This window comes from Lampetra planeri, chromosome 55 (genome assembly GCF_965212315.1).
Source record: "Lampetra planeri chromosome 55, kcLamPlan1.2.h2, whole genome shotgun sequence".
Classification (NCBI taxonomy): domain Eukaryota; kingdom Metazoa; phylum Chordata; class Hyperoartia; order Petromyzontiformes; family Petromyzontidae; genus Lampetra; species Lampetra planeri.
The window spans coordinates 383,569-410,064 of NC_136161.1; the positions used below are offsets into that span (position 1 = coordinate 383,569).

Below are 26,496 nucleotides of genomic sequence, written 5' to 3' on the forward strand. Positions count from 1 at the left end.
ATTTGACACTTATTTTCAGTGTAATACGCCTCACTTACAACGAGCCAACTACCTTTGTTACCACTGCGAAAAAAATTGCCACGAGCAGCCAACAAATGAAGTGGCAAAAAAAATGATGGAGATTGTGCGACAAACGCCATTTGAAGATGTTATTGCTATTTCTGCAATTTAAAAACATCCATCTCCGGGGTTAATTTCTCTCTTACGTTATGGAAAAAAACGATTGACATTGACATGACTCTGCCTCTTTGTATATACACTGTACCCATCCTTGCTATATACATATATTTATTCAAGAAGATATCTTGGTCACTTTTTTAACAAATATAAAAAAACAAGGTCAACGTTTTTGTTTTGTAGGCTCCTTATAGTTTTTAATGTCCCTAGGGACAGTGCGTACTGTGGCCTATTTGATAATACAACCCTGGTGGGAAAGTGAGTGGGTAAATGAGTGAGTGGGTGACTCGGTGAGTGAGTGGGTGGGTGAGTGAGTGGGTAGCTGGGTGAGTGGGTGAATGGGTGAGTGGGTGATTGACTCGGTGAGTGAGTGGGTGGGTGAGTGAGTGGGTAGCTGGGTGAGTGGGTGAATGGGTGAGTGGGTGATTGACTCGGTGAGTGAGTGGGTGGGTGAGTGAGTGGGTAGCTGGGTGAGTGGGTAAATGAGTGAGTGGATGAGTATGTGAATGAGTAGGCCCCTAGGCCACAGTGCCTACTAACGTGGCCTATTAGATAACAAGTTCCTGGTGGGTGGATGAGTAGGTGGGTAAGTGGATGAATGAGTTATTGGGTGGGTCAGTGGGTGAATTAATAAGTGAGTTGGTGGCTGGATGAGTGAGTAGGCCCTAGGGACAGTGCATATTACTGTGGCCTACTGGATAATACAGCCCTGGTAGGTGGGTGAGTGGGTGGTTTAGTGGGTGGGTGGGTGAGTGGGTGAGTGAGTGGGTGGGTGGGTGAATGAGTGAGTTGGTGAATGAGTGAATGGGTGAATGAGTGAGTGAGTAGCTGAGTGAGTGGGTGGGTGGGTGAATGAGTGAGTGGATGAGTAGGTGAATTAGTGAGTGGGTGAGTAGGTGAATCAGTGAGTGAGTCGGCCCCTAGGCAAATGTGCCCACTAATGTGGCTTATTGGATAACAGGGCCCTGTCGAGGTCCCCTTGCCGTCGATCGAGAAGCCGTCTCCTCGCTGCTGTTGAGAAGAAGCCGCCCTTCTCCCAAAATCCCGCATTGGCTCTGGCGTTAGTGGTCGGATTTTTCAGTTTTTTTCCACTTGTTGTGTTTCCTGCTGGCGGAAAGAGAGGTCACAGGCAGGTCACGGTCAGCCAAAGTTTCCGTTCTTTACCAAGTGGGAAATGGAGGAGCACGTGACCAGAGTATTGTTTAAAAGAGGAGACGGGGGAGAGGATTCCAGTGACTCGGTGACCAACGCTGAGCACCGACAAGCTCCGATTAGCAGGACGCTCAGCTGCTACGTACGGTGGAGCGAAAGAAAATTCAACTTACCGTACGTATAAAGACTCACACGGATATCCATAGACTCATCACTCCAAGACTCATAGACTCATCACACGGAGACCCATAGACTCACACAGAGACCTATAGCCTCACACAGAAACCCATAGATTCCTCACACATAGACCCATATATTACTCACAGAGACCCATAGACTCACGCAGAGGCCATAGACTCCTCACACAGAGACGCATAGACTCACAAAAAGACCCATAGACTCACGTAGAGACGAGTACACTCACATATAGACCCACAGATTCATACAGGGATCCGTTGCCTCACACAGAGACCCACAGACTAACACGTAGACCCACAGACTCACACATGGACCCGTAGACTCACACAGAGATCCATAGCATCACACAGAAACCCATAGACTTACACGGAAACCCATAGACTCATCAAACATAAACCCACAGACTTACACATAGACCTACAGACTCAAACAGGGACCCGTAGACTCACACAGACCCATAGACTCACAAAATTACCCTTAGAATCACAGAGAGCCCTGTAAAATCATATAGACCCACAGACTCACACATAGACCCACAAAATCACGCAGGTAATTGTAGACGCACACAAAGATCCATAGACTCACACAGAGACCCATAGACTCACAAAGAGACCCATTGACTCACGACGAGACCCGTAAACTCACACAGGGACATGTAGACTCACACGTAGACCCACATACTCACACAGGGACCCGTAGACACACACATAGATCCATAGCCTCACAAAGAGACCCATAGACTTACTCAGTCCATTGACTCCTCACGCAGAGACCCATAGACTCAAACAGAGACCCATAGACTCACAAAAAGACCCATAGACTCAGAAAGAGACCCACACACTCACACAGAGACGAGTAGACTCAAACATAGACCCACATACTCACACATAGACCCACAGACTCACACAGAAATCCATAGACTCACACAGAGATCGATAGACCCCAACAGAGATCCATAGACTCATCACACAGAGACCCATAGACTTATCACACAGAGACCCATAGACTCATCACAAGAGACCCATAAACACACACAGAAATCCATGGACTCACACGGAGTCGCATAGATTCACACGGAGACCTGTAGACTCACAAAGAGACCCACAGACGCACAGAGACCCATAGACTCACACAGAGACCCATAGATCCACACATGTATCACTATGGGTCTCCATGCGTCTCTCTCCATCTCTATGTGTCTCTATGTTTGGCTGCTGCTATAAATGTCCACGTGATGTTGACGACGATGATAGGCCACTTTGTGAAGCTGCCATTATTTGTGATGGAGAGGTCAACAACAAAAAACATATTTTTTTCTGGCCTGGACTTTTGCAGCTGTTCTAGACTAATTTCAGGCTGCTGATTCCAAATCTGATCTCAGATTTGCTCTATCACATCTCATTTTGTATGCTATCGGCATACCCCATTTTCATTGATTTTACCCGAAATTGACTCCGTCACTTATGATTGCAAGTTGTTGCGAGTCAGTGACTGCTTTAGTGTTCAAATATGCTGCTATATTTTTAGGATAGTGTGTTTATAATATCATTTTATGTAGATATCCACATTTATTTCACATTTTTCTTCTTCAGTTTTTATTGAAAATGCAATATTTTATATCTCAAAAACCTGATGTGATAGACAAAAACTGATGCCAGATTTGGAATCAGCACCCCAAAATTACCTTTAAACCATTAGAATACTTTATGCCAGAAAAAAGTGTGTTGACCAGTGTAATAAGTTAATAGCTCAGTTGGGGTTTTACCTGGGAAGATAACAACTAGTATAGATTTCGATTTAAAGCTTTCGTGACTGCAGGGATTCATCTTCTTGGTTCTTTCGGTAAAGTCACGTAGAAGGGAAGTAATAAAATAATAAAAATAAAACATAATAAAACAATTCTCACGACGTTTCGGCCACAACGCAAGCAGCCATCCTCAGGCGAAGAATGAAACACCCCAAGCTTGGAGCGTATATTTAAGCTGGGTTAGAGGGGGGGGAGGTGGGAAGAAGAGCGCCTAAACAAAATAATTTGCATATCAAGAGGAATTCAGCATATGGAAAATGCGTAGGAGGTGGGCGGGGGGGGTTCCAAATCAATACTATGCCCGTGCATTATGCAGGATTAGCAGCATCAAAGGGGGGGGGGGAAGGGGGGGAGCATTAACAAAGGAAAGGAATGTTAATAGTATGTAGCTGTAGTTACTAAACAACCACGTAAAAAACTACAGTATAAACTGCATGACAAACTAAAGTTTATACTTTAGTTTGTCATGCAGTTTATACTGTAGTTTTTTACGTGGTTGTTTAGTAACTACAGCTACATACTATTAACATTCCTTTCCTTTGTTAATGCTCCCCCCCTTCCCCCCCCCCCTTTGATGCTGCTAATCCTGCATAATGCACGGGCATAGTATTGATTTGGAACCCCCCCCGCCCACCTCCTACGCATTTTCCATATGCTGAATTCCTCTTGATATGCAAATTATTTTGTTTAGGCGCTCTTCTTCCCACCTCCCCCCCCTCTAACCCAGCTTAAATATACGCTCCAAGCTTGGGGTGTTTCATTCTTCGCCTGAGGATGGCTGCTTGCGTTGTGGCCGAAACGTCGTGAGAATTGTTTTATTATGTTTTATTTTTATTATTTTATTACTTCCCTTCTACGTGACTTTACCGAAAGAACCAAGAAGAACTAGTATAGATGTTTATTTTTCGATTTAAAGGTTTCGTGACTGCAGGGATTCATCTTCTTGGTTCTTTCGGTAAAGTCATCACGTAGAAGAGAAATAATAAAGTAATAAATAAAATAATAAAGTAATATTAAAATATGTCATTTTTATTATTTTATTATTTCCCTTCTACGTGACTTTACCGAAAGAACCAAGAAGATAGATGTTTTTGTATATATTGTTTTACGTGATTTGTTTACCTTTCCTATACTTCGCCCTCCTATCCTGTTTGTGCATCGTGTTGTTTGTTGTTGAAACGTTCTGACTTCGTGGCCTCCTTACCGGAGCATCTGTGACGAGAAAAGAGCTTCACGGCTCATCGGATTCCTCCTGCAGCGTCAACTCGACACGCTGGTTCTGGCTGCTGTCTCCCCGCTTGTCTCTGATTCTCCCTCGTCAGGTTCGATCACCGGACCCCTGACGATGCCTGCTGCTGCTCCTTCTTTGGAGTTTGTGTCAATCTCTCTCTGTCTCTCCCCGTGGAGATATTAACGACCTCGCCTGGTATACAGGAAGTCCTGGGTTCGATTGAGACCCCAATGATGCCTGCTGCTGTGTATTTGGAGTTTGTGTCAATTTCTCTCTGTCTCTCCCTGTGGAGATGTTAATTACCTCGCCTGGTATATAGGAGGTCGTGGGTTCGATCCCGACCCTGATGCCTTCTGTATATTTCGTGTCGCTCTGTGGTCGTGTGTATTTTTCTCCGGGTCCTCCGGTTTTTCTCGTTCAATTTAAAATCAACATCACCACGTGTTTAGAGCTTTGCTATACATTTTCACGTGACAATGATAAGCCTACTTCATTGAACTATCATTTGTGATGGGCAGGGCGCTTTGAAAAACGATCGACTTTATAGCAGCTCATTTGAACCTTACTTGGTAAAATAAAATAAAAGTTCGTCGTTTAAATCCATCCTGTATACCAGGCGAGCAAGTTAACATCTCGCCACTGCTGTCCCCAGATGTCCATCTCGGCCCTTCCGCTGCTGCTGCTGCTGGGGGTGGTGGTGGTGGGAGCCCAGCAGGAGAAGACCGTCTGCGCGGGCATCAACGGGATCCCCGGTCAGCCCGGAGCCCCGGGGCAGCACGGGACCCCTGGGGCCCCCGGGAGGGACGGCAGAGACGGTGAGGGGTCAGGTCCCAGAGGACCCCCCACGGTGCGCTCGTGGTGGGAGCGACGCGATCACTCGCTCGCTCACTCGCTCACTCATTCGCTCACTCGTTCATTCACTCGTTCACTAACTCGCTCACTCGTTCACTCAATCGCTCACACCTTCACTCACTCACTCATTCACTCCCTAGTTCACTCACTCAATCGTGCACTCATTAAAAATCACTCATTCTATTGCTCACTCGTTCACTCACTCACTCATTCACTCACTCAATCGTTCACTCACTCAAACGTTCACTCGCCATTTCATGCCCTCGATCGTTCACTCGCTCATTCTCGTAGGAGAGTGTCTCGTGTGGAGTAGAGTCAGATGAGAGGGGAGAGGCAGGAGAGTGCGTGGTGGGGAGTTGAGTGAGATGAGAGGGGAGAGGCAGGAGAGGCAAGAGAGTGCGTGGTGGGGAGTTGAGTGAGATGGGAGAAGAGAGGCAGGAGAGTGAGTGGAGGGAAGTGGATTGAGATGAGAGGGGAAAGACAGGAGAGTGCGTGGAGGGGAGTAGAGTGAGATGAGAGGAGAGTGCGTGGAGGGGAGTAGAGTGAAATGAGAGTGGAGAGGCAGGAGAGTGCGTGGTGGGGAGTTGAGTGAGAAGAGAAGGGAGAGGCAGGAGAGTGAGTGGAGGGAAGTGGATTGAGATGAGAGGGGAGAGACAGGAGAGTGCGTGGACGGGAGTAGAGTGAGATGAGAGGAGAGTGCGTGGAGGAGAGTGAGATGAGAGTGGAGAGGCAGGAGAGTGAGTGGAGGGGAGTAGAGTGAGATAAGAGAGGAGAGGCAGGAGAGTGCGTGGAGGGGAGTAGAGTGAGATGAGAGGGGAGAGGTAGGAGAGTGCGTGGAGGCGAGTGGTGTGAATAGAGAGTGCACTGTAAAAAAGAAAAAGTTAGTTCAACTCAAATTTTCAAGGCAACCGACTGCACAGAATTTTTGAGTTGAAGATATCAACTTAATTTTTTAAGTTTTGAAGAACAACAATTATTAAGTTGCGTCAGCTAAGTTAGTTCAACTCAAATTTTCAAGGTAACCGACTGCACAGAATTTTTGAGTTGAAGATATCAACTTAATTTTTTAAGTTTTGAAGAACAACAATTATTAAGTTGCGTCAGCTAAGTTTTTCAAGTTCGTACAACTAAGTTTTTTTAGTTCAAGTTACTGGAACTTTTAAGTCTGTAAAAGCTTACTATTTTGAGTTTAAATTACCCCCCCCCCCCCACACACACACACACACTAAATCATCCACTGACAGTAAAACTGTTAATTTATGCATGTTTATTTGAACGACTTTGGCACAGCTTTACAATTCCATAATGACATCAGTATGGGCATTGGGCAATGTAAACGAGTTATACCCAAAGCAAATACATCTTTTTTTTTACTTTCCGACTCTTGTTGAGACCTTACAAATAATGCAATATTGTCAAAGATGACCGATAAACAGTTGTATAGTGCCTAAGTATTAATTCAGAAATGTGTAAATCCCCAGCTGAAAAAGCCAAATTGTCTAAACGTTCTGAATTATCTGAACTTTGAAATTAGCCAAAAATGCAAACACGCAGGCTATAACAGTAATTGTGAAACACAGCTTGCTTCTACTGAGAAACAATCAATATTCTCGTGACAGTTATATGACAGCTACAAATAACAGATTTTTTTTTAGTCAAAATAAAAGAACAACATAAAAACTATAAGGTGGTCCATGTGAAGACTTACAAAATATCCAAACATAAATGAACAAACATGATAAAATAAATCTTCCCCATGGAAAATGAATCACTGGTTTAACAGCTTGGTCTTGAAGCTCCGGACACGCTGTGAGCAATTGGTGGACATTTCCATGAAAATGTGCTGGATAGTTTCACAGGTATACTTGATGTCTTTTGGGAACTCCATGTTAAGGGCATAAAGCAAGCCAAAAAGATACGCAAGCGCAGTCGGGGTGTCTGGGATGTCTTTCAGGACAATGGTTTCCTCCAACACAAGGGCAATATTAATGACTGTGTCGTCATCATCATCAAGCACTGTGAGGACCCCCATCTTGATGCCTTTCACCTGTTTGTCATCTGCATCAGTTGCCTGACAAAACAAAAACCCCACTGAAATAATGTCCTGTAGAAAACTAGTCAATAAAGAGTGATGTCTATTTGTGTATGGCCTCTTTGCTATACAACACTACTAAAAGCTGAAGGTCTTCCAAGCTGCACTCACCAGGCATCTAGAGAAAAGCTTCTCAGTATTCTCCCGCAGAAATATGGGAAGACCTTCCACAGCTGCCTGTCTGCGATGACTTGTGATGTCAGATGTCTGTTTTGGAAGAATATAAAAACAAACAAATACTTTTGTTTAGCTCTGTGAAATGTACTCCTGTATGTGCACTTGGTTCCATTTGTATTCCCATCTCTACAATTGTGCATGTAGGCAGATAAAATAATTGCAGGCTCTGTTAGTTTGTTAGTGTTTATTTTTGTCTTTTAAGGATAAGTTCACTATTTTGCACTTTGAGCCCTTGCACTTTTATCTTGGCTGAAATAGAGTGTTTGACGAACACTCAACGAACACCACTAACCAATCGGTGAGTTGCACATCTTTGAAAACGAACGTTTAGGGTTGATTTAAAGACAGGTTTGTGAATGCATGTAGCTAGCCATTCTGAAGCATGGCAGGGCCGATTCTAAATCAGCCAAAAGCTCAAGACTGGACCAATAGTCAAAATTCGGGTGTCAAACACTATTTCATCAACCCACAGAGGAGGCTCAAAGTGCAAAACCGTGAACGTATCCTTTAAATATTACTGTATTAAATAGACAATCAAGATGGAACTCGCTCACCAATGTAGCTGATGCAAAAAAATTATTAAGTTATATTCCATCAAAAGTGCAGAGTGCTAGCTTGGTAGTTCCTTCTTGATTAATGGTTTAAATATTAGTGGACAAACTGAAGAAAAGGGTAACACTTTACAATAAGGTTCATTTATTAAACATTATTTAATGTATTAACTAACATGAACTATACATTTGTTATAGTATTTAATAATCTTTGTTAATGTTAGTTAATATGAATAAAGCTGTTCATTGTTTGTTCATGTTAGTTCACAGTGCATTAACTCATGTTAATAAGATTTTAATAAAGTATTAGTAAATGTCGAAATTAACATTAACAAAGATGAATAAATGCTGTATAAGTGCAGTTCATGATTAGTTAATGTTAACTAATGTAGTTAACTAATGTTAACTAACGAACCAAATTGTAAAGTGTTACCAAGAAAGGGCCTTGTAGTCAATATAACAACCTGTTTGTCAAGCATTTCCAAAAGGGTTTCCATCTCTCGACTAAAGGCGCACTTCCTGGCACGATACAATTTCAGCAGACGAGGGGTCAACATCTCAAGGGCAGCTTTAAATGTTCCCATCAGGTCCTTGGTGGTCACACGAGTGAACTCTTGACAAATCTGAATTAAACAAATGCAATACAAATACAACAAGCTGATAGTGTGATTTCATTGTTATAATTAAGACTGCAAACTCAAAGCCATAATACAAATTAACCTACATACACTATCATGGAAAAAACATAACACAAATGCACCAAGTTCAAGAAAAAAAAAGATTCCTTACCTGTTCTTCAAGAAATAGACCGGGCCACCTCTCCAGAACCTCTGAGACCATGGGCTCCATCTCTACAATCTCCATTCTCCTAAGGGAGAATGTGATGTCCATCTTCTGTTTGATGAACTCCATGTCCTTGTTTTTCTTCTTCATGGCTTCAACCAGGGAAGACCTCAGGTCTTCCAAGTCATCCTGGGTGTAGCTTTCAGGATGATCTGGTACATGGTTGACCTCACCTCGTTTTGGTTTTTTCAAGGAAAACCTTCCCTCCGGACCACCATCCCCATCATCATCATCTCTTCTTTGCCTGTTGACACCATGATCATCCGCCTCCTCCCTTCTTGATCTCCTGTTGACACCAACCTCATTACATCCAGCTTGACGTAGTTTTGATCTGTAGTTCCCCATCTTGTACTTTATGCTGGTTGTCCATCCCGCATATCCAGTACCACCACCAGGCAACAGAATCAAACTCATGTTTTTCAGGGTAGGCTTTCACAGAAAATATTTCTTGTGCCAACTTGTCCAGAATCTCTTTTTTCACATCTCTGGTTACATGTAAACCCTTCCCAAATAATTCAAACGTGTCATTCCCCTTGCGGAGTATCAGTTCCACATCATATGAGAATTCTGGTACTGGGAACGGAGTGGGCCACTGTGAAACATTCCTCCTATATGTCCGCACAACTGAAGATAAGCTGTGGATTGAGCCTGGAGATCCAATGATGGCTGTGTCAAGGGAAGAGATGGAGGATGACCGAGTTGGTGTTGGAGGTGGTGGTGATGGCATGTCCTCATTGCTCCACAGAATATGCAAGACAGCCTTTTCTGAAGGTAACTCTGCTATGTCAATCAGGTTGCAAACTGCCTGGCCAAAGTCTGAGTCTTCATACTGTATACAGAATTCACCCACAAGTTCAAGTTTTTGACGCAGTTCATTGTACAGTTCCTCTAAAGTTTCAGGAGCTTTGGTCAGCCGAATCTTACGGACGAGTTTGGGATTTATGTGGACCAGAAGCAAGAAAGCCTGTGAGGACAAAAGAAGAACAGATATTTGCATGACACTTTAAACTGAAGCCATATACAGTCATGGCCAAAAGTATTGGCACACCTCAAGAATTGTTGGTTTTTAAGCAAAATTCGCAAACTTTTGAAGGTTTTTTGATAAAATAACCAAACCAGGATATTTTCAATAGCTCAACACAACTGAAACAACAATTGGTTTCCCCAAATGTAACAGAATATATCACCAAAATACTGTGGAAAGTGAATACTGCATGGTCGAAAGTATTGGCACCCTTCACAACAAGTGTCTTTTGCCGTGATAAAAGCACACTTTTCAGTGTTAAAATCCAGTGCTAAGGTTATGGGTAGTCAGACGTCAGCTGTGGTAGCACTCCTGAGAAATATCAGCCCATTTCTAACGGACAAAAATCTCCAGTTTACTTACTATACATCTGTTGGTTTATATGGACAGTATAAGGTTTTCTTCAAGTAGAATCGACTTTATTATCCTTTAGAAATGGGCTTATACTTCTCAGGAATGCTACCACAGCTGATGTCTGACTATCCATAACCTTAGCTGTGGATTTTAACAATGAAAAGTGTGCTTGTATCACAGCAAAAGACGGTTATTTTGAGTGCCAATACTTTTGACCATGCAGTATTCACTTCCCGCAGTATTTTGGTGATATTTTGTGTTGAATTTGAGGAAACCAATTTTTGTTGTTTCAGTTCTGTTGAGCTATTGAAAATATCCTGGTTTGGTTATTACATTAAAAACACCTTCAAAAGTTTGTGAGTTTTGCTCGAAAACCAACACATCCGGAGGGGTACCAATACTTTTGGCCATGACTGTACCTTGAAGACTTAAAATCAAGTCATTAACACATGACAAAATTATGAAAACATACAAACAGAAAGGTGCTTACCATTTCAATTTACTGCAGTAGCCAAGCCCTTGGGGTCACCATCAAAGTTCTACCAACTTGGTATGCAGCCAATGGGTGGTAATCGTTCAAAGTCTCTGGATCCAGGATCTCTACATCTGAGTGACAGTTATCAATAAGTTGGTAAGACCGATAATGTTCCATGTACCAAGATGATAATCTTGCGGTGACAAAATACACTTTACACCACTTGTCCACCAATATGTGTAGTATTCTAAAGAATTCTGGCAGTCCACTGCATTCACCCGCAGACACTATCATGTCCCTCACATACTGGGTCCCATACAAATGTACTTCTTTAGCAAGAGACACATCATCTTCATTTGGGTACTTCTTTTCTAGTCCTGTCCTGAGCTTTTCATCTAAAGATGATATTTTCACTCTATCTACACTACCAACATGCAATTTTGGCTTGAACAATTGCTGTGTGTAAAGAAGATATGCCATGAGGTGTTGATGCTTAGTGGAAAGGGTGAGTAGTACATTCTTAAAACAGTGAGCATCATTGATTGCCTGTTTGAAAAAACTATGCTTAGACTCAAATCTAAACGTCCACAGATCCACTAATGGCCCAAAGCACCGTGTGAGATGCACATAGTGATCAATGAAGTGATGCTTTGGTTTCAACTTAAATTCAGGAAAGGTGTCAGTGAGTAACTGGCGATGGTCAGACAATTTATTCCCCAAGTAACATAATGTTCCCTCTGATAACGTAGTAGACACCGTAATCTCCACAATCTCTTTAAGGTCCATTAAAATTTCCCATGACTGCTCTTGTTCAGGTATATAGTTCCCGATCAAGAGAGGTAGCAAACGTAAAAGTGCCCAGTTTTCATGTCCGTTACCGTTTACCTTTCCAGATACAAGGCTTGTCTTTGTAATTGCATGTGGCTTGTTGACCAAATCAGAGAATTTGTATGGAAACTGTTTTATGCGGTTATTCAGTCCATCGAATGTAATGAAACCTTTTCTAATCAATTCTTTTAAACACAAACTTAATTCCGCTGCGACAACACCTTCAAATAGATCATGCAAAAGATCAGGGGGAAATCCAGTAACTGGGTGGAAGAAAGACAACTTACTTAAAGCACAGGATGATTTAACACCATTCACACATGGCTTAGGCTTATCACTCAACTTGAGTTGTTCCACAAAAGAATCGTGTTGCGTAGCAGTTCTCAGTGGAAAGTTCCTTGGCTCACAATTTCCAATTTGGTCTCGACTGATGCAACAAAATCTGCAGAATTTTTCGACATTTAAAGCTTCCTGAAAACCTGCTAAGCTATGTGCACCAAGGTTATCAGCACAGACACAGAACACTGTTCCCTTTACAAATGTATCTAGAGTCTCAATATACACTCCTATCTTTTCAAGATATCCAAGATCCTTAATCAAAGGATAAAGAAAGGCATCATACCCAAATTGTCTGACATCGACAGTTTTTCCAAGACAAGCCAGTTGAATTAGGGGGAGAGTAGAGCGAAACTTGCTTGGTAAATTCAACAAAATCCAATAGACAGCAGTAATTTTATGGATTTTTTTTGAGGACCCCAAAGGATTACATAGTTCCAGGTCATCTATGTAAAGTCCTATAGAGATACTTGCATCTTGCACACCCAGAAGACCATTGTCTTTGTAGTACTGTCCGTCTCGAAAAGAGCAAAATTTACCTGGGTTGTCCCCTTGACTAAACACCAACTTCTCCACAAAATCTGGCTGTCTCAACAAAGTCCCAAGAACCTGGAGGATTGAAACATAAACAAATGTTTGTTTATGGGTTATTTTATATGTATACTCAGTAGGCTGAATTACAGGGAACTTATCTTTAAAAAAAAGATTTCTCCTGTGATCAGTGGCCAATGCACCCTTTCCTTGAGTGCTTACAATTAATGGATTTGTTTCCAAGACAGCATCATTAATCTTATGGAGAACGCTATCATCTAATTAAATGCCGTGTTCTGCAAGCACTGCTTTGATACCTGGTTGCGAGTGGGATTTTGAAAGATGTAAAATATCATTAAACCCCTCAACTATTTTCTGTACAGCGTGTCTACTAACATGTAATTCAGTTTGCATACGTAGAAAAAATCCAGCAGCCCTGTGTTCAAGAGTCTCAGCATCTACATACTCCTCCTTTTCTTGGACATCTGAATTTCCAGAACTACCTGGAAGTGTATCTTCCTCACTACAGATACCTAATGGTTGGTCAGAGGAATCTGTCTCAATGGACACAGGTTCATTTTCTAAGTCTGCTCTTAAACAGGTTCTGATATCACCATGCTTGTGTTTCCTACTTTTGTGTGAACTAAAAGTCTTTAGATTGTTTGTTTTAAAACTACATCTCAAGAAGGGGCAACACACAGTCTCATGTTTTTTTAAATGGCGTCCAAGGTGTTTGAAGAAAGACTGTTGCGTGCAGATTTCCCGGAATTCACATAGATTACAAAAAAAGGTGAATTTATCATGTATTTTGGCTGTCCTAAAATGTGATCTGGTCAAATGTGACTTTAAGGCGCCAGGTGTTTTAAAAGTACATACACAGTCACCGTAAACACACGGCCAGTAAGCTCCTCTACCGTGCCTGAGCCGATGGTGCCTAAGCAGACGTTCTTGACTGGCACTGGCAAAGCTGCAGAAGCGACACTTCATAGAAAACCTAGCACAAAAATAAGAGGAGAAAATTAACACAGTGACATACTTCGCAACCGTTCACATTAATGCTGTTGAGCTTCAGGGCTAAAACACACAAAGGTAGGGCTGGGTATTGTTCAAAATCTTTCGATCCGGTGCCAATTTCGATACCTCAGTTTCGATACCGGTTCCTAGCGATACTTTTTTCGATACCAATTTTATGAAATCCATTTTAAAAAGATTACATAACTAGGGATGGGAACCGAGAACCAATTCTTCTTCAGAACCGGTGCCCAGTGAATCAATTCCTTGGAACCGTTAGCATGCCTGCTTAACAATTCCGCGTATCGGTTCCGCTCGTTGCAAATGTGTCATGATGTCACACACGCGCTGCATTGTTTTGATTAAGAACGTGGCAAACATGGCAGAGGCAGAAGTTCGACGCAGAAGTATAATGAGGCCTTTAACGGGACGCCATGTTGCTTTCCGACAAGCCATCGCGTGCTATCTCACACACATTCATACACTCACTCACTCTCATGCGCACACACACACACTTGCGCGCGCACACACACTCTCTCGCGCTCACTCACTCACACACGCGCACACATACACACTCACTCACTAGTGCTCACGCACACACTCTCGCTCACTCACTAGCGCACACACACTCTCTCGCGCTCACTCACTCACACACAAACGCACACATGCTCACTCACACACACACTCACTTTGAGAAGTAGCTCACCTATACTTTTAGATTTGTTCTGAGGTTGCTACACATAATTTGTGTATACAGTATGTGCTCTGTCTTCTGATCAGATATTAAAGCGAGTTAATACAAACAAACACATTTGTACTTATTCCCTCACCCAATGAGAATCGATAAGGAATCGGATCGATAAGCAATCGTTAAATCCTTATCAATTCCCATCCCTATACATAACACATTACCTCAGAAAAACTTTGGTTTTATTTTTTTAGTTTGACTCATGCTCCTTAGCCAGTGCACAAAGGAACACATTTTTTTTTATAAAGAGCTCATGCTCACCAAAACTGATTTTTAAAAAATAAAAAAATACAGTAAAACTTCATATTGTGAAATAGTATTACAATTTAAAATATTATTTTAATATATTTCAAAATGTAATTTACTCCTGTGATATCAAAGCTGAATTTTCAAAATCATTACTTCAGTGTCAAATGACCCTTCAGAAATATGAAAACAGTTTGCTGCTTAATATTTTGGAAACTATGATAATTTTTTTCATGATTATTTGATGAATAAAAAATTCAAAAAAGATTTATTTAAAAACGAAATATTTTGTAACATTACACGTTGTAATGTCACCCTTTGATAACTTTAATGCATCCTTACAGAAAACAAATTCTGACAAACCAACACATTTTTGAACGACAGTGTGTAACGTTACATTCAGTAGGTTATTTATTGAAATATAAACACTGGAGTGATCAACAAGGTATCTCTTCATTTACCAGTCGAAGACGGAGCAACTTTCTGCTCTTATGTTTACTCCGTGCACTGTCAAGGTCTTCATCATATTTGTCGTGGTACCGGTCTTTGCAGCAATTATTTTAATGCGAATACTGAATCGCGCGCTGTTGGCATCGAGCCTGGAGAAATGTACCCACACTTTTGATCGACTTTTCCACATCTTTAAGGTATTATGTGTGTGTGCTCGCGTCTCATATGAATATGTGCGCGGAGAGTTTGTGTGTGTGTGCTTGCGTCGTCTCATATAAGTATGCGTGTGAAAAGTTGTGGGTGCGCGCGCGCGTCTCATAATATGAGTGTGCGTGAGCGACTTTATGTGTGTCGTTGTGCATTTCATATGTATTTGTTTGAGCACTGACGTTGACGAGTTAACTCCTTAGGTAACGTTATCGAATTCTGGAACTGGAACCGAACCACATGTCATTTTTAGATAAAGTTACTCGATAGTATCGAGGCAATTCGGTCGGTAACGTTACCTAAAAAGTATCGAACTCGGCAACTTACCCAGCCCTACACAAAGGTCGCATGCTAGAAGCTATATAAATCTAGTTAACCGTATCAAACCGAAGTTTTGTATCAAAGTTTTAGCACGTTAGTTCTACCTTGATCACGAGCAGCAATGTGAACTGTTACCGCCGGTGCTTCGGTTTCAGGTCAATGAGCAAAGCAGACGTGCATAAAACAATGCCATATCATTCATCGAGAATAACAAACATAACGGCAACACAAATCTTTCAATTAATATGTGGACAAGAATTATATTGAGCTTAGCTGTTCAAAATAAGCTACGTTAGCTTCTAACCAATTAACGTTAGCAAGTGTGGGATTTTGTATTGCCATTAACGCCTCGCCTGGTTATGATTTATCGATTTTGTTTCGCGCAATGAAATGTAATACAAATACCAAATGCATATACATATTCATATGATTAGCTTACCTGTTAGAATGAATGTTGTTTATCTTCGGCCAAGAAGTCAGAGAAATTTACCGCTGGCATCGTGACAAAATGGCGGACGCAAACTTTCAAACTGTCGAAGAGAGCTCCAGGCAAAATCCTTGGAAACCCCGTGGCAGCCGGTTGCCATGACAAATTTCAAATGAGCATGCGCAGATAAGTTGACCTCACTTTAACTGGGTGTCAACTACAACTTAAAAATAAAATCAACTCAATTTATAAAGTAAGATGAACTTTTACTCAGAAACGTCTGAAAGTGAGTTCAAGTGGCTTACAACAGATAGTTCAAGTTCCAACTAGCAATTTTATTGTCAGTGAATGCAAAAATCTTAGTAAGGTGAACAATTTTGAGTTGTCATTTTTACAGTGTGGCTTGAGGAGCGGATGAGCCATGCTTTGTTCTTCTCGCAGGCGCTACCGGAGCACCCGGAGCCAAGGGAGACCTCGGGGCTCGAGGCTTGACTGGGGACCCAGGTGGGACTGTGACACTGACTCGTGTGCTCCGAGCAGCTGATTCTATATATTTATTTTATTACCAAGGAGGCTCACTGAGCTATGTGACTCTTGTTCAGAAGCGACCTGGCCACACGTAATGATAGCTCGACAAAGTGGACTCATCATCACGTGGACATTTATTCAGCCAAATATATTTCTAAATGTGGAATGGGAAAAAATCGGAGGACCCGGTGAAAAATCCACTTAACCACGGGGAGAGACGCATGCAAACTCCAAATGAACAGCTGGCGTCAGGATTGCGATCGAGCACACGACCTCCTGTGAACCAGGCGAGGTAGTTAACATCTAACCACCGACAGGCTGCATGTGCCACGGAGCGATTCATCACTTATATTATTATTTTTAACGTGAAGTTAAAAGACACCAGAAGCGGCCAAGCAACGCGAGGTAGTAAATAACCGAGCTCACTGCTCTATTTATTTCACTGCGGTTGCTATGAGATGTTAACTCCCTCGTCTGGTCCACAGGAGGTCGTGGGTTACAACCCAACCCTGACGATGCCTGGTGTATATTCGGTGTTTGCATGTTCTCCCCGTGGTCGTGTGGATTTTTCATTGGGTTCCTTTGGTTTTCCTTCCACCTTTAGAAACATGCGTTTAGACTTTACAGTATTTGTCTGCTATAAATGTCGACGTGATGATATCAGCCACCACATTTAGCTGTCATTTTCGACAGGAAGGTCTTTTCTGAAAAAAATAGCAAAACAGCAGCTCAGTGGACCTTATACCTGGGAATTTAACAAATAGTTTAGTCGATGGGTCTCTATGTATCTCCATGTTGTAGCTCACGAAGTATACCGTGTATAGGTGTAACATCTGTGGGGGCTAACGTCCCTCTCCTCCTCTCCCTCCTCGGCCCCTTCTCGCCGGGCTGCCGCCAATCGTGTGATCGGCCTCCCCGCACCAGCGTCCTCTCTGTGGCACATGGCTAGTGGCTGGCTCCCCACAGCCTGGAGTTATCCCACACACTCCCCACGTACACCACCACTCATGCAGAGGTGGGGGTTGGTATGGTGTGTGGAGTTGCTATGCACGCAAGGCGACACGGCACTTTCCCCGACTAAACCACGGCGATGGCGGATGACGTGTCCGGGTCAGTCAGTGGGAGTTCAGAAAGTGAGCTGTGGTGCAGGTGCGTGCGAACAAGGTGGAATGAGCACGTGTGTACGTGTCAACACTCAACTAACCAACCCGTTTGGTGGATGCTCCTCACTCATCCTGGGAGGGAGGGTTAGAAAACCTGGGTGTCCACATGACCCCCCCTAATCAGTGTCAGCAAAGTAGATGGAATTACTTTAAATATAAACGGACCCATCGCTAGATATTCACGCACGTGAATATGCACGCGCCTATCCCCCCCCCCCCTTCCTGTGCGTCGGCATTAATCCGCTGTGCAAATACGCAAAACGACGGCCGGGTTGATGATAATATACGCGTGTTTCACATGCCCGCACGTACCCGCACCACACCTACGCTCTCCCCACCCACGCAGAAATCACACCACACGGATCCTCTGTGCTAAAGTTTATTAATGGCGTCAATACGCATTACCGGGAGGAGGAATATTTCGCGAGGAGAGCCTAGCCTAACTCTGCCTATGAACCCAGTTACCCAAACGTTCTACCACGTACCTCGTCGCTGTACTCACGGCGTCGCACGGACGCTGTGAGAGTCGGAGGGAGAAGGACGAGCGAAAGCCTCGCTTATCACTGCCTCGTAGCAGCACTCGCGGGCATCACACAGATGCTGCGAGTGGCTCAAGGAGGCAGGACAGCAGGGAGGGGTCTGGATCGCCCGGAGGTTGAAGACAACTGAACTCACCGTCCCGGGGCACCTATCTTTATTCTCTAAACTTCAAAGGCCCAGGGTAACGTCATACCACGCCGCCAATCGGGCACTTACCCATGCTCCCCGTCATCGTCCCTCTCCACCATCTCTACCGTGGCCTAATCCCCTCACTTCAAAGGCCCAGGGTAGCATTGTACTGCGCAGCCAATAGCGTGCTCACCTGCGCCGTCTACATGGAGGGCCACGGGGTCTGCTGCTGCTGCTGCGGCCCCTCACCCATTGTCACCCGTGCTCAGCAATTCTAACCAGCTGGTTTGCCCTTCTGGCCTAATATTCCACCCTCCGCCTCTCCCAGTGTCGTGAGTAACTCATTGCGGTTGGCCCAGGGAACCTTTTCGTTCTGCGCCCATAACATTTTAAGCCAATTTAGGGGCACTTCAATGTAACTTGATGACTTGATGCCAAACCTGTGAGGGTCGGCCAATCTCCTGGCACCGGGAAACCGTGGGACCCTCCCTCTAGGGACTCTTCGGATTAAAACCCGATGTGCCAGGCAACCCACCGTCAGGACACTACGTGGGTGCGCTGTGTGTGGGTGTGTGTTTAGTGTGGGGGCCGGGAGGGGAGTGCTCCGTGGTCGTGGCACCACACATGACCCCTTGTTCTGGGAAACAGAACTCATTCAGTACACCGTGTAGAGCGGAAACACGCGTTTTATACAGACACGTCGGGCAAGGTTTTACTGTTACAAAACAAAGACGTTTGTCACAGGACACGACTCAATTGTGCAGGTTTGGCTCACCGTCATCAACATAGATGCAGAATTGCCCCATATCTCCGTTTGAGAGTTGGGATAAACACATAAAAAGTAAAGATCCCCCGTATAGCCTTAACAGACTGTTGTGGAAAGTGATGTTGGTGAGCACTTATGAAAACCGGCACGCCTTTGTCTCCCAAGTGGCGTTGTTAACACATCTCACCAGGTAATAATTTGAGGCTAGTCGACCTACGGTAGGAGGCCCAGTACCAGTTCAGATAATTGTAACTTGTGTTGAACATGAGCCGGAATCGAACTCGGGTCTCTGCTGGGTTCATAGCACTAACCGCTACATTACCATGGGGTGACACACACACATGCACACGCCGTGTGTTTGGACCGTGTTGTCCGACTAGGTCTGCCGGGAAAGCTGGGCCCTCTTGGCCAACCAGGGCTCGCGGGGACTCCGGGAGTCCCAGGTGAGCAGGGCGAAAGAGGCGAGAAAGGCGAGCGGGGAGAGAGCGGCGTGGGGCCCAGGTCGGCCTTCTCTGCGAAGGTGGACGCTTACAAGCCGGCGGCCGGCTCCCCCGTGACGTTCAACGTCATCATCACAAACCCGCAGGGCCACTACAACCCCGGCACGGGGAAGTTCACCTGCGCCCACCCAGGCGTCTACTATTTCACGCTGTACGCGCATCCCGGTGTACAAAACCTCGTGATTATGTTCATGAAAAACGGGGAGGTCATCTCTAAGGTGTGCGGTGAGAAATACAACGCAATAAGTGCCAGCGTCGTGCTGAGTCTCAAAGCTGGGGACGAGGTGTGGCTGGAGATGGAGGCTCCGTACATTAATTTTTACTTCAACACGCACAGAGACTCGGTGTTCAGCGGCTATATCCTGTACTCCGAGTGAATCGTTTTTGTTTCCATCTGTGCGTCTGGGAAGACAGATTGGGAACACATTAACACACACGCATGCACCCCTCCCCCCATGTTAAACAAAGCTTTTGGGCAACATCTCAGAAAAATACCCAGCAAAAATCTTCAAATATGCTCGGCTTGCCCAATGCTGTGGTAATGACTGCAAATTTTCGGATGGGAAATTTTCTCACCAGAGGAAAAATAGGCCCGACTCTTTTTCGCAGCCACCTCTCTCCATGTCAGCCAGGGTGTCTGGGCGATTATGAATCGGTTAGACAATGCATAGCCGCATGCACCAACTGAAAAAGTCCTGAAACCTCACCAATTTTTCCATCCGGCATCGGCAGTGAAGGGGGAAATATTCAAATTCCAGCTTATAGCTGAGAGTTGCTCATTTCTAACATGGAAGAGAGAGGACATTTTTTTCTCTCCCGTGCAATTCCCTCAATATTTTTCATCGGAAGGCAACGTAAAGAAGGACGATAACTCCATCTGGAATACTGGGAATCTTAACAAGATTTGGAATGTAGTAACTATGCCTTGGTTCGTTACGCACAAGGACGTGAGCCAACTGTGGCGGATAACAATTTCTTGACAACCAAGTACAACCAACTCTTCAAACTCTCGGCGACAATAATAACACGCGTCTACAGAACCCTGCAGTTCACCGACTTCACACAGCGACCCCGCGTGTCGACAATGACGGAAACCACGTCAACTTACACAGATAGAGACCACCGTGAGGACCGTTCGCAACAATCCTGACGCTCGCCTCCACTCCTGGGTGACGAGGCAACGCACCAGAAGCCCAGGGTACGCAAATTCACCATCGAGGTCGACTACAGCGTCAGGGACCCCCCAGGATTCAACGGTAGAGCCGTTCTCCCAAAATTCAACGCAGAATCAACCTCGGTCTTGCATTGCACTCACAACAGTGCTCTTAAGGGATCTATGTAGCAGCAGTTGGGAGCTGGACCGGTACTGCCTGAATCTCTGTGGCATTCAGGAGGTCCGGTGGACTGGGTCTGGCTCCTGCCACCATAAGGGGTGGACAGTCCTCTGCTCGGGGCAGGAGACTGCCAAACAAAAGGGTGTGGCTCTTCTTCGGAACAAAAGAATGAAGGGGGCGTGGGACCGTGTCGGTGAGGTGTGGGAAGCTATAAGCCACAGGTTACTTTGTGCTCGCCTTCCCATCAACCATAGGCAAGGAGTGGTGGTGGTTATTTATGCCCCCACCGAAGACGGACATCCGTGGAGGGATGCAGGCAAGGCCGATGAGTCAGATGCCTTCTATGACCTCCTGTCACAGGTGCTGGCTAAAGTGCCCCCTCGGGATAGAGTCATCTTATTGGGTGACTTCAATGCCTGATGCAGGAACCTCGTCTGGATTTATTGGAAGGCATGGGCCAAATCAGCTCAATAACAACGGCAGGAGGCTGCTAGGATGTTGTGCAGACCACGGGCTTGTAATTACCAACACGCTGTTCCGGCATTGGCGCATCCACACAACATCATGGATGCATGCCTGGTCCAAGCAAGAATATCTGCTGGACTACATAGTGACGGAACAGCGGATCCGAGCCCATGTTCTTGACACCAGGACCTACCTTGGAACTGATCTGCCATCTGACCATCGACTTGTCATCTGTAAGATGCGCCTGCCATTCTTCCACTCCGGTGGTGGGTGTACACACAGGACACCCATTCCAACTAAAGGTGGCCTGGTCTCATCTAGCTGATGGAAGTTGCCAGCGAGAATTTCATCATCGCTTGTGGCTGGGGTTGGCATCGTCCCCCACTCCTCCTGATGTCGATGGTAAATGGGCGAAGTTTAGGACTGTGACTCATGCAGCTGCAATGGCTGCTTTGGGTACGCGGTCCAGACCTCCCCAGAGACCCTGGCTGACAGAGGAGGTGTTCAGGATGGTTGAGAAAAAGAGACAGGCCCACTCTCATTGGCTACAGCATCCCACGTCAGAGCATGAGGAGGCTTACCGCAGCCTTCGCTCGGAGGTTTGGAGAGCCGTGAGGTGCTGCAAGGATGGGTGGTGGTCGCAGGTTGCAGAGGAGATGGAGTCTGCCTCAATGGCCTTCGACCACAGATCCCCATTCAACTCCATCAAAAAAGAAACCTGCAGCGCCACACCTATTACCATCATTAGGGGAAAGAAGGGTGATAAAATCTCCGACCCCCAGGAACAGGTTTGCAGATTTGCTGAGCATTTATGTGAGGTCCTGGGGGAGGGGAAATCCCTCTACATGGAAAACATCATGGGACAAAGTGGGGATGACCCTGCTGAGGCTGCGGTGCCTTAAGAAAGTCACCCCCTGTGGGTGGCTCGCTGAGGTACCATCTGTTGAGGAAGGACTGAAGGCGATCCAGAGTCTGAGTATGCCGGGAAAGGTCCTGGCAAGGATTATTCAACATTGCCTTGCTAGGCACGCTGAGGAGAGGCTTGCGTAGCCCCAATGCGGTTTCAGGAAAGGGCGATCCTGCACAGATGCCATATTTTCTACAGCAGAGGAATATGGAATTCCAACAAGACCTACATCTCTGCTTTATTGACCTAGTCAAGGCCTATGATACCATCAGTAGGCCTGGGCTTTTGGTTGTTCTTCGTTCTTTCGGAGTCCCTGACCTGCTGCTCACGATCATTAAAGGCCTTCATGATGATGAATGGGCCCAGGTAAAACTACGTGGCTGGGAGTCAGAGTCATTCCTTGTACACCTTGGGGTGCGACAAGGATGTCCTCTGGCTCCCACATTATTTAACATCTATTTTGACGACGTAGTTCGTGAAGCCTTCAATAGCTGTACTGGAGGAATTTCCATTTGGTACAGACACAATGGGAGGCTGATCGATGCCCGGGTGCGGTCAAGGAATGGCTCCCTCTTGGTCAACCACATTATGTATTCTGATGATTTGGTAATTGCTGCTCATTCAGAGGAGGAGTTGGAGACACTGCTGCTGAAACTAGAGCGTGCCACTAAGAGGTGGGGCTTTACCATAAGCACCTGCCTGGGTATTTTGTACCATCGGACATTCCACCCCCACAACTCCCAATCGGTGATGGGGTAGTTGTGGAGAGAGTTTCCCATACTTGGGCTGTGTGCTCATGACCGGCACCGGTTTAACAGCAGAGGTCTCACTCCGAATCAGTCGAGTGGAAATATCTTTTAATCGGTTGCGCAACGCAGTGTGGAAGCTACCTAGTCTGTCGCTCCGCACGAAGCTTCAGGTCTTCTCGGCCACGGTCATTCCCTCCCTTCTCTACGCTAGCGAAATGAAGATGAACATCAGTAGAGGGATGCAGGCAAGGCCGATGAATCAGATGCCTTTGATGACCTCCTGTCACAGGTGCCAGCTAAAGTGGCCCCTCGAGATAGTCATCTTTTTGGGTGGCTTTGAGTCCAGAGTTGGTCATGATGTTAGCATCTGGTCTGGAGTGATTGGAAGGCATCGGACAGATCAGCTCAATAATAACGGTAGGAGGCTGCTACATTTTTGTGCAGCCCATGGGCTTGTAATCACCAAAACGCTGTTCCGGCATTGGTGCATCCGCCCAACATCATGGATGCATGCTGGGTCCAAGCAAGAACATCTACTGGAGTACATCATGATGGAAACGTTGATACGCGCCCATGTCTTTGACACCAGGTCCTAGAGTAAGGCTGATGTGCCCACTGACCATCGGCTTATCATTTCTAAGATGCGTATGACATTCTTCCACTCCGGCAGTAGGTGTACATCTAGGAAACTATTCGAACAAACAGCGGCCTAGTCTCAGCTAGCTAATGAAAGTTGCTAGTGAGAATTTCATGATCACTTGCAGCTGGGGTTTGCATATTCCACCATTCCTGATGTCGATTGGAAATGGGTGAGTTATTGGACTGTGGCTCATGCAGCTGCAATGTCTGCTTTGGGTGCACTGTCCAAATCTCCCCAGAGACCCTGGCAGACAGAGGTGTTCAGGCTGGGTGAAAAAAAGCGACATGTCCCCTCTCACGGTCTACAGCATCCCATGTCAGAGAATGAGAAAGTTTTCCGCAGCCTTCTCTCAGAGATTTGGAGAGCCATACGGAGCTGCAAAGATGGGTGTTGGTCACGGGTTGCTGAGGAGATGGAGTCTGCCTCAGTAATACCCGACCACAAATCACTGTTTAATTCCATCAAAAAGTAACTTTTAGTGCCACACCTATCACCATCATTAGGGGTGTTGTATAAATGCCATTTTCAAAAAATTATATGAAGAGTGATATCGCCTATTTTCTATTTTTTACGTAATAGTTATCTTTTTACATATACTGTATCTGGATTTAGCGCGTTCTAACAAACACGCAGTACCGGAGGCCTGTGAACTCCTCCCTTGAAACAACAAAGGCAAATGGAGCACCCCCTGCTGCTTCGGCAGCGTCCCGAACACAAAGGAGACTGGGCATCGTGGAGGTTACTTACTCACAAGTCTTTGCTTGAAAAGTTGTAATGTTTGGATTGACCACCACCGCGTATAAATGTTTTCCAACATTATGGTATTAAACGTTAGTTTGATGATATAATGTGCTGTTATATGATGGTGCAGCGCAGGAGCAAAAGGTTTTTTATAATGACTATTTGGCATAAATTTTAACTTAAAGCTTTCGTGACTGCAGGACTTCATATTCTTGGGTCTTTCGGTAAAGTCACGAAGATAGGTTCAAAGAAAAACTACGTTTCGATCACAACACAAGCCATCGTCATCAGGAGGAGAAAAGAGGGGGAAAGCTGCTGAGGCAGACTGTTTTAAAGGTTTAAAAATCGTGTAGCCCAAGGGTCATAAACGACGTGGGCAGGGCTAGTGATGTTAATGTAACCGGACAGTGGCCTCCACGACGAGGGCGTGGAGGTGGCTATGTTAATGTGAGAGATTAGCATGTTAATGTGAGAGATTAGCATGCTAATGTGAGAGATTAGCATGTTAATGTGAGAGATTAGCATGCTAATGTGAGAGATTAGCATGTTAATGTGAGATATTATGATAATGTGAGAGATAATCATGTTAATGGCAGATCGCAGAGCAGCAATGTCGAGCTCGCTGTGCGAGGTGGCTGTGTTAGTGTGGGAAATTTAACCTGACCACCGAGCTCGACGACGCTAACTGACTGGATAGCTGGCTAACTATCCATCAGTGGCGGCGTCGGGCGATGACAAGCATGGCAACAGCAATGGCGACGACGCGGACGACTTCCACGGCGAGACGACCTTGATTCCCACGGGCAGCCCCGAACTCCCTCTCTCGCCCCCTTTTATCCTCCCGCTGATCTGGTCCCGCCTAGGCCACGCCCCCCTTCTCGAACCTTCTAGCTGGTTCTGGGAGCTCAAAGATGGATCCCTTCTATGACCTTTGGCCCAGTTCTTATCCCGTCCATGAACCTTGCCCCAGTTCTTCCCCTTGGGTGGGTACACCCGTAATTGCTACTTCTAGTCGCCAGTCGGCGCTGCTACACTAAACTTGCATGGACAATGTTGTTGGTGTTCTGATGATAATAATTTTTGGATGTTAGCGGAAGTTGAGATTAAAGTTGCTTAGATTAAAAACAGGTTCCTGTGTGCTTCTTTCCTAAACTCGTGCATCATTGTCGTAATAACGAACTGTATCCTGCGGCGAGATCTGAATCCCGAGGCCTGACACAATTGCACATGCAATTGTTCAAGCTAGAACCATTAATGTTGAAGCGAGAAGCGTACATGTTGAAGCGAGAATCAATGATATTATCACGATTGGTGATACATACCCCTAGACAACGAGAGAGCCAATAGTACATTTTTATTTCATTATTTTACCTATATTTTATTTTATATATATTTTTATCACAATAGACAACAGGGAAAAAATGTGATATGGTCTACGACCCTAGGAACAGGTTTGTAGATTTGCTGAACATTTCTGCGAGGTCTTAGGGGAGGGGAAATCTCTCAGTGTGGAAAACATATTTGGGGAAAATGTGGATAACCCTGCTGAGGCTGTCGTGCCTCATATATTGGAAGAAGTCGTCATCTTGATTTGATGCTTTCGTTACTGCAGGAATCCATACTGTTTGGTTCTTTCGGTAAAATCACGAGCGATCATCATCAGGTGTTCACCTTATGACGATTGATTGTGTTGCGATCGAAACGTCGTAATTTATTTTGTTTTATCTCCACCTGGGTGACTTTACCGAAAGAACCAAAGAAAATAGAAGTCATCTCCTGTGAGTGGCTGGCTAAGGTGCTATTTGTTGAGAAAGTACAGAAGGTGATCCAAAATCTGAGAACAGGAAAGCACCGGGCAGAGATGATCTCCCAAGTGAAATGTTTAGGGATGGTGGCGTTTGTGAGCAAACTGACCTACGCGACATTATATTCACAGTCTGGACCAGCAGACGGGTTCTGCAGGATTGGAAGGATACCCTACAGGGGCAATTCCCTC

General features: G+C 45.0%; 1 protein-coding gene and 2 long non-coding RNA genes across 3 annotated transcripts; 1 reads left to right on the forward strand and 2 right to left on the reverse strand.

Moving 5' to 3' along the window:
• Window positions 1–1,400: 1,400 nt before the first annotated feature.
• On the forward strand, window positions 1,401–24,607 carry LOC144735582 (complement C1q tumor necrosis factor-related protein 5-like). Its single transcript, XM_078618015.1, has 4 exons — window positions 1,401–1,503; window positions 5,218–5,380; window positions 16,480–16,542; window positions 19,545–24,607. Exons 2-4 carry the CDS (start codon window positions 5,218–5,220, stop codon window positions 20,039–20,041), a joined length of 723 nt encoding a protein of 240 aa, XP_078474141.1. The 5' UTR covers window positions 1,401–1,503; the 3' UTR covers window positions 20,042–24,607.
• Window positions 6,670–10,031, reverse strand: LOC144735442 (uncharacterized). Its single transcript, XR_013588612.1, has 4 exons — window positions 9,027–10,031; window positions 8,702–8,860; window positions 7,621–7,716; window positions 6,670–7,488 (listed from the first exon to the last, which is right to left on the reverse strand). It is a non-coding gene; the product is annotated as an uncharacterized LOC144735442 (long non-coding RNA).
• Window positions 10,057–16,427, reverse strand: LOC144735444 (uncharacterized). The gene is made up of 3 exons (XR_013588613.1): window positions 16,051–16,427; window positions 13,505–13,622; window positions 10,057–12,706 (listed from the first exon to the last, which is right to left on the reverse strand). It is a non-coding gene; the product is annotated as an uncharacterized LOC144735444 (long non-coding RNA).
• Window positions 24,608–26,496: the final 1,889 nt, after the last annotated feature.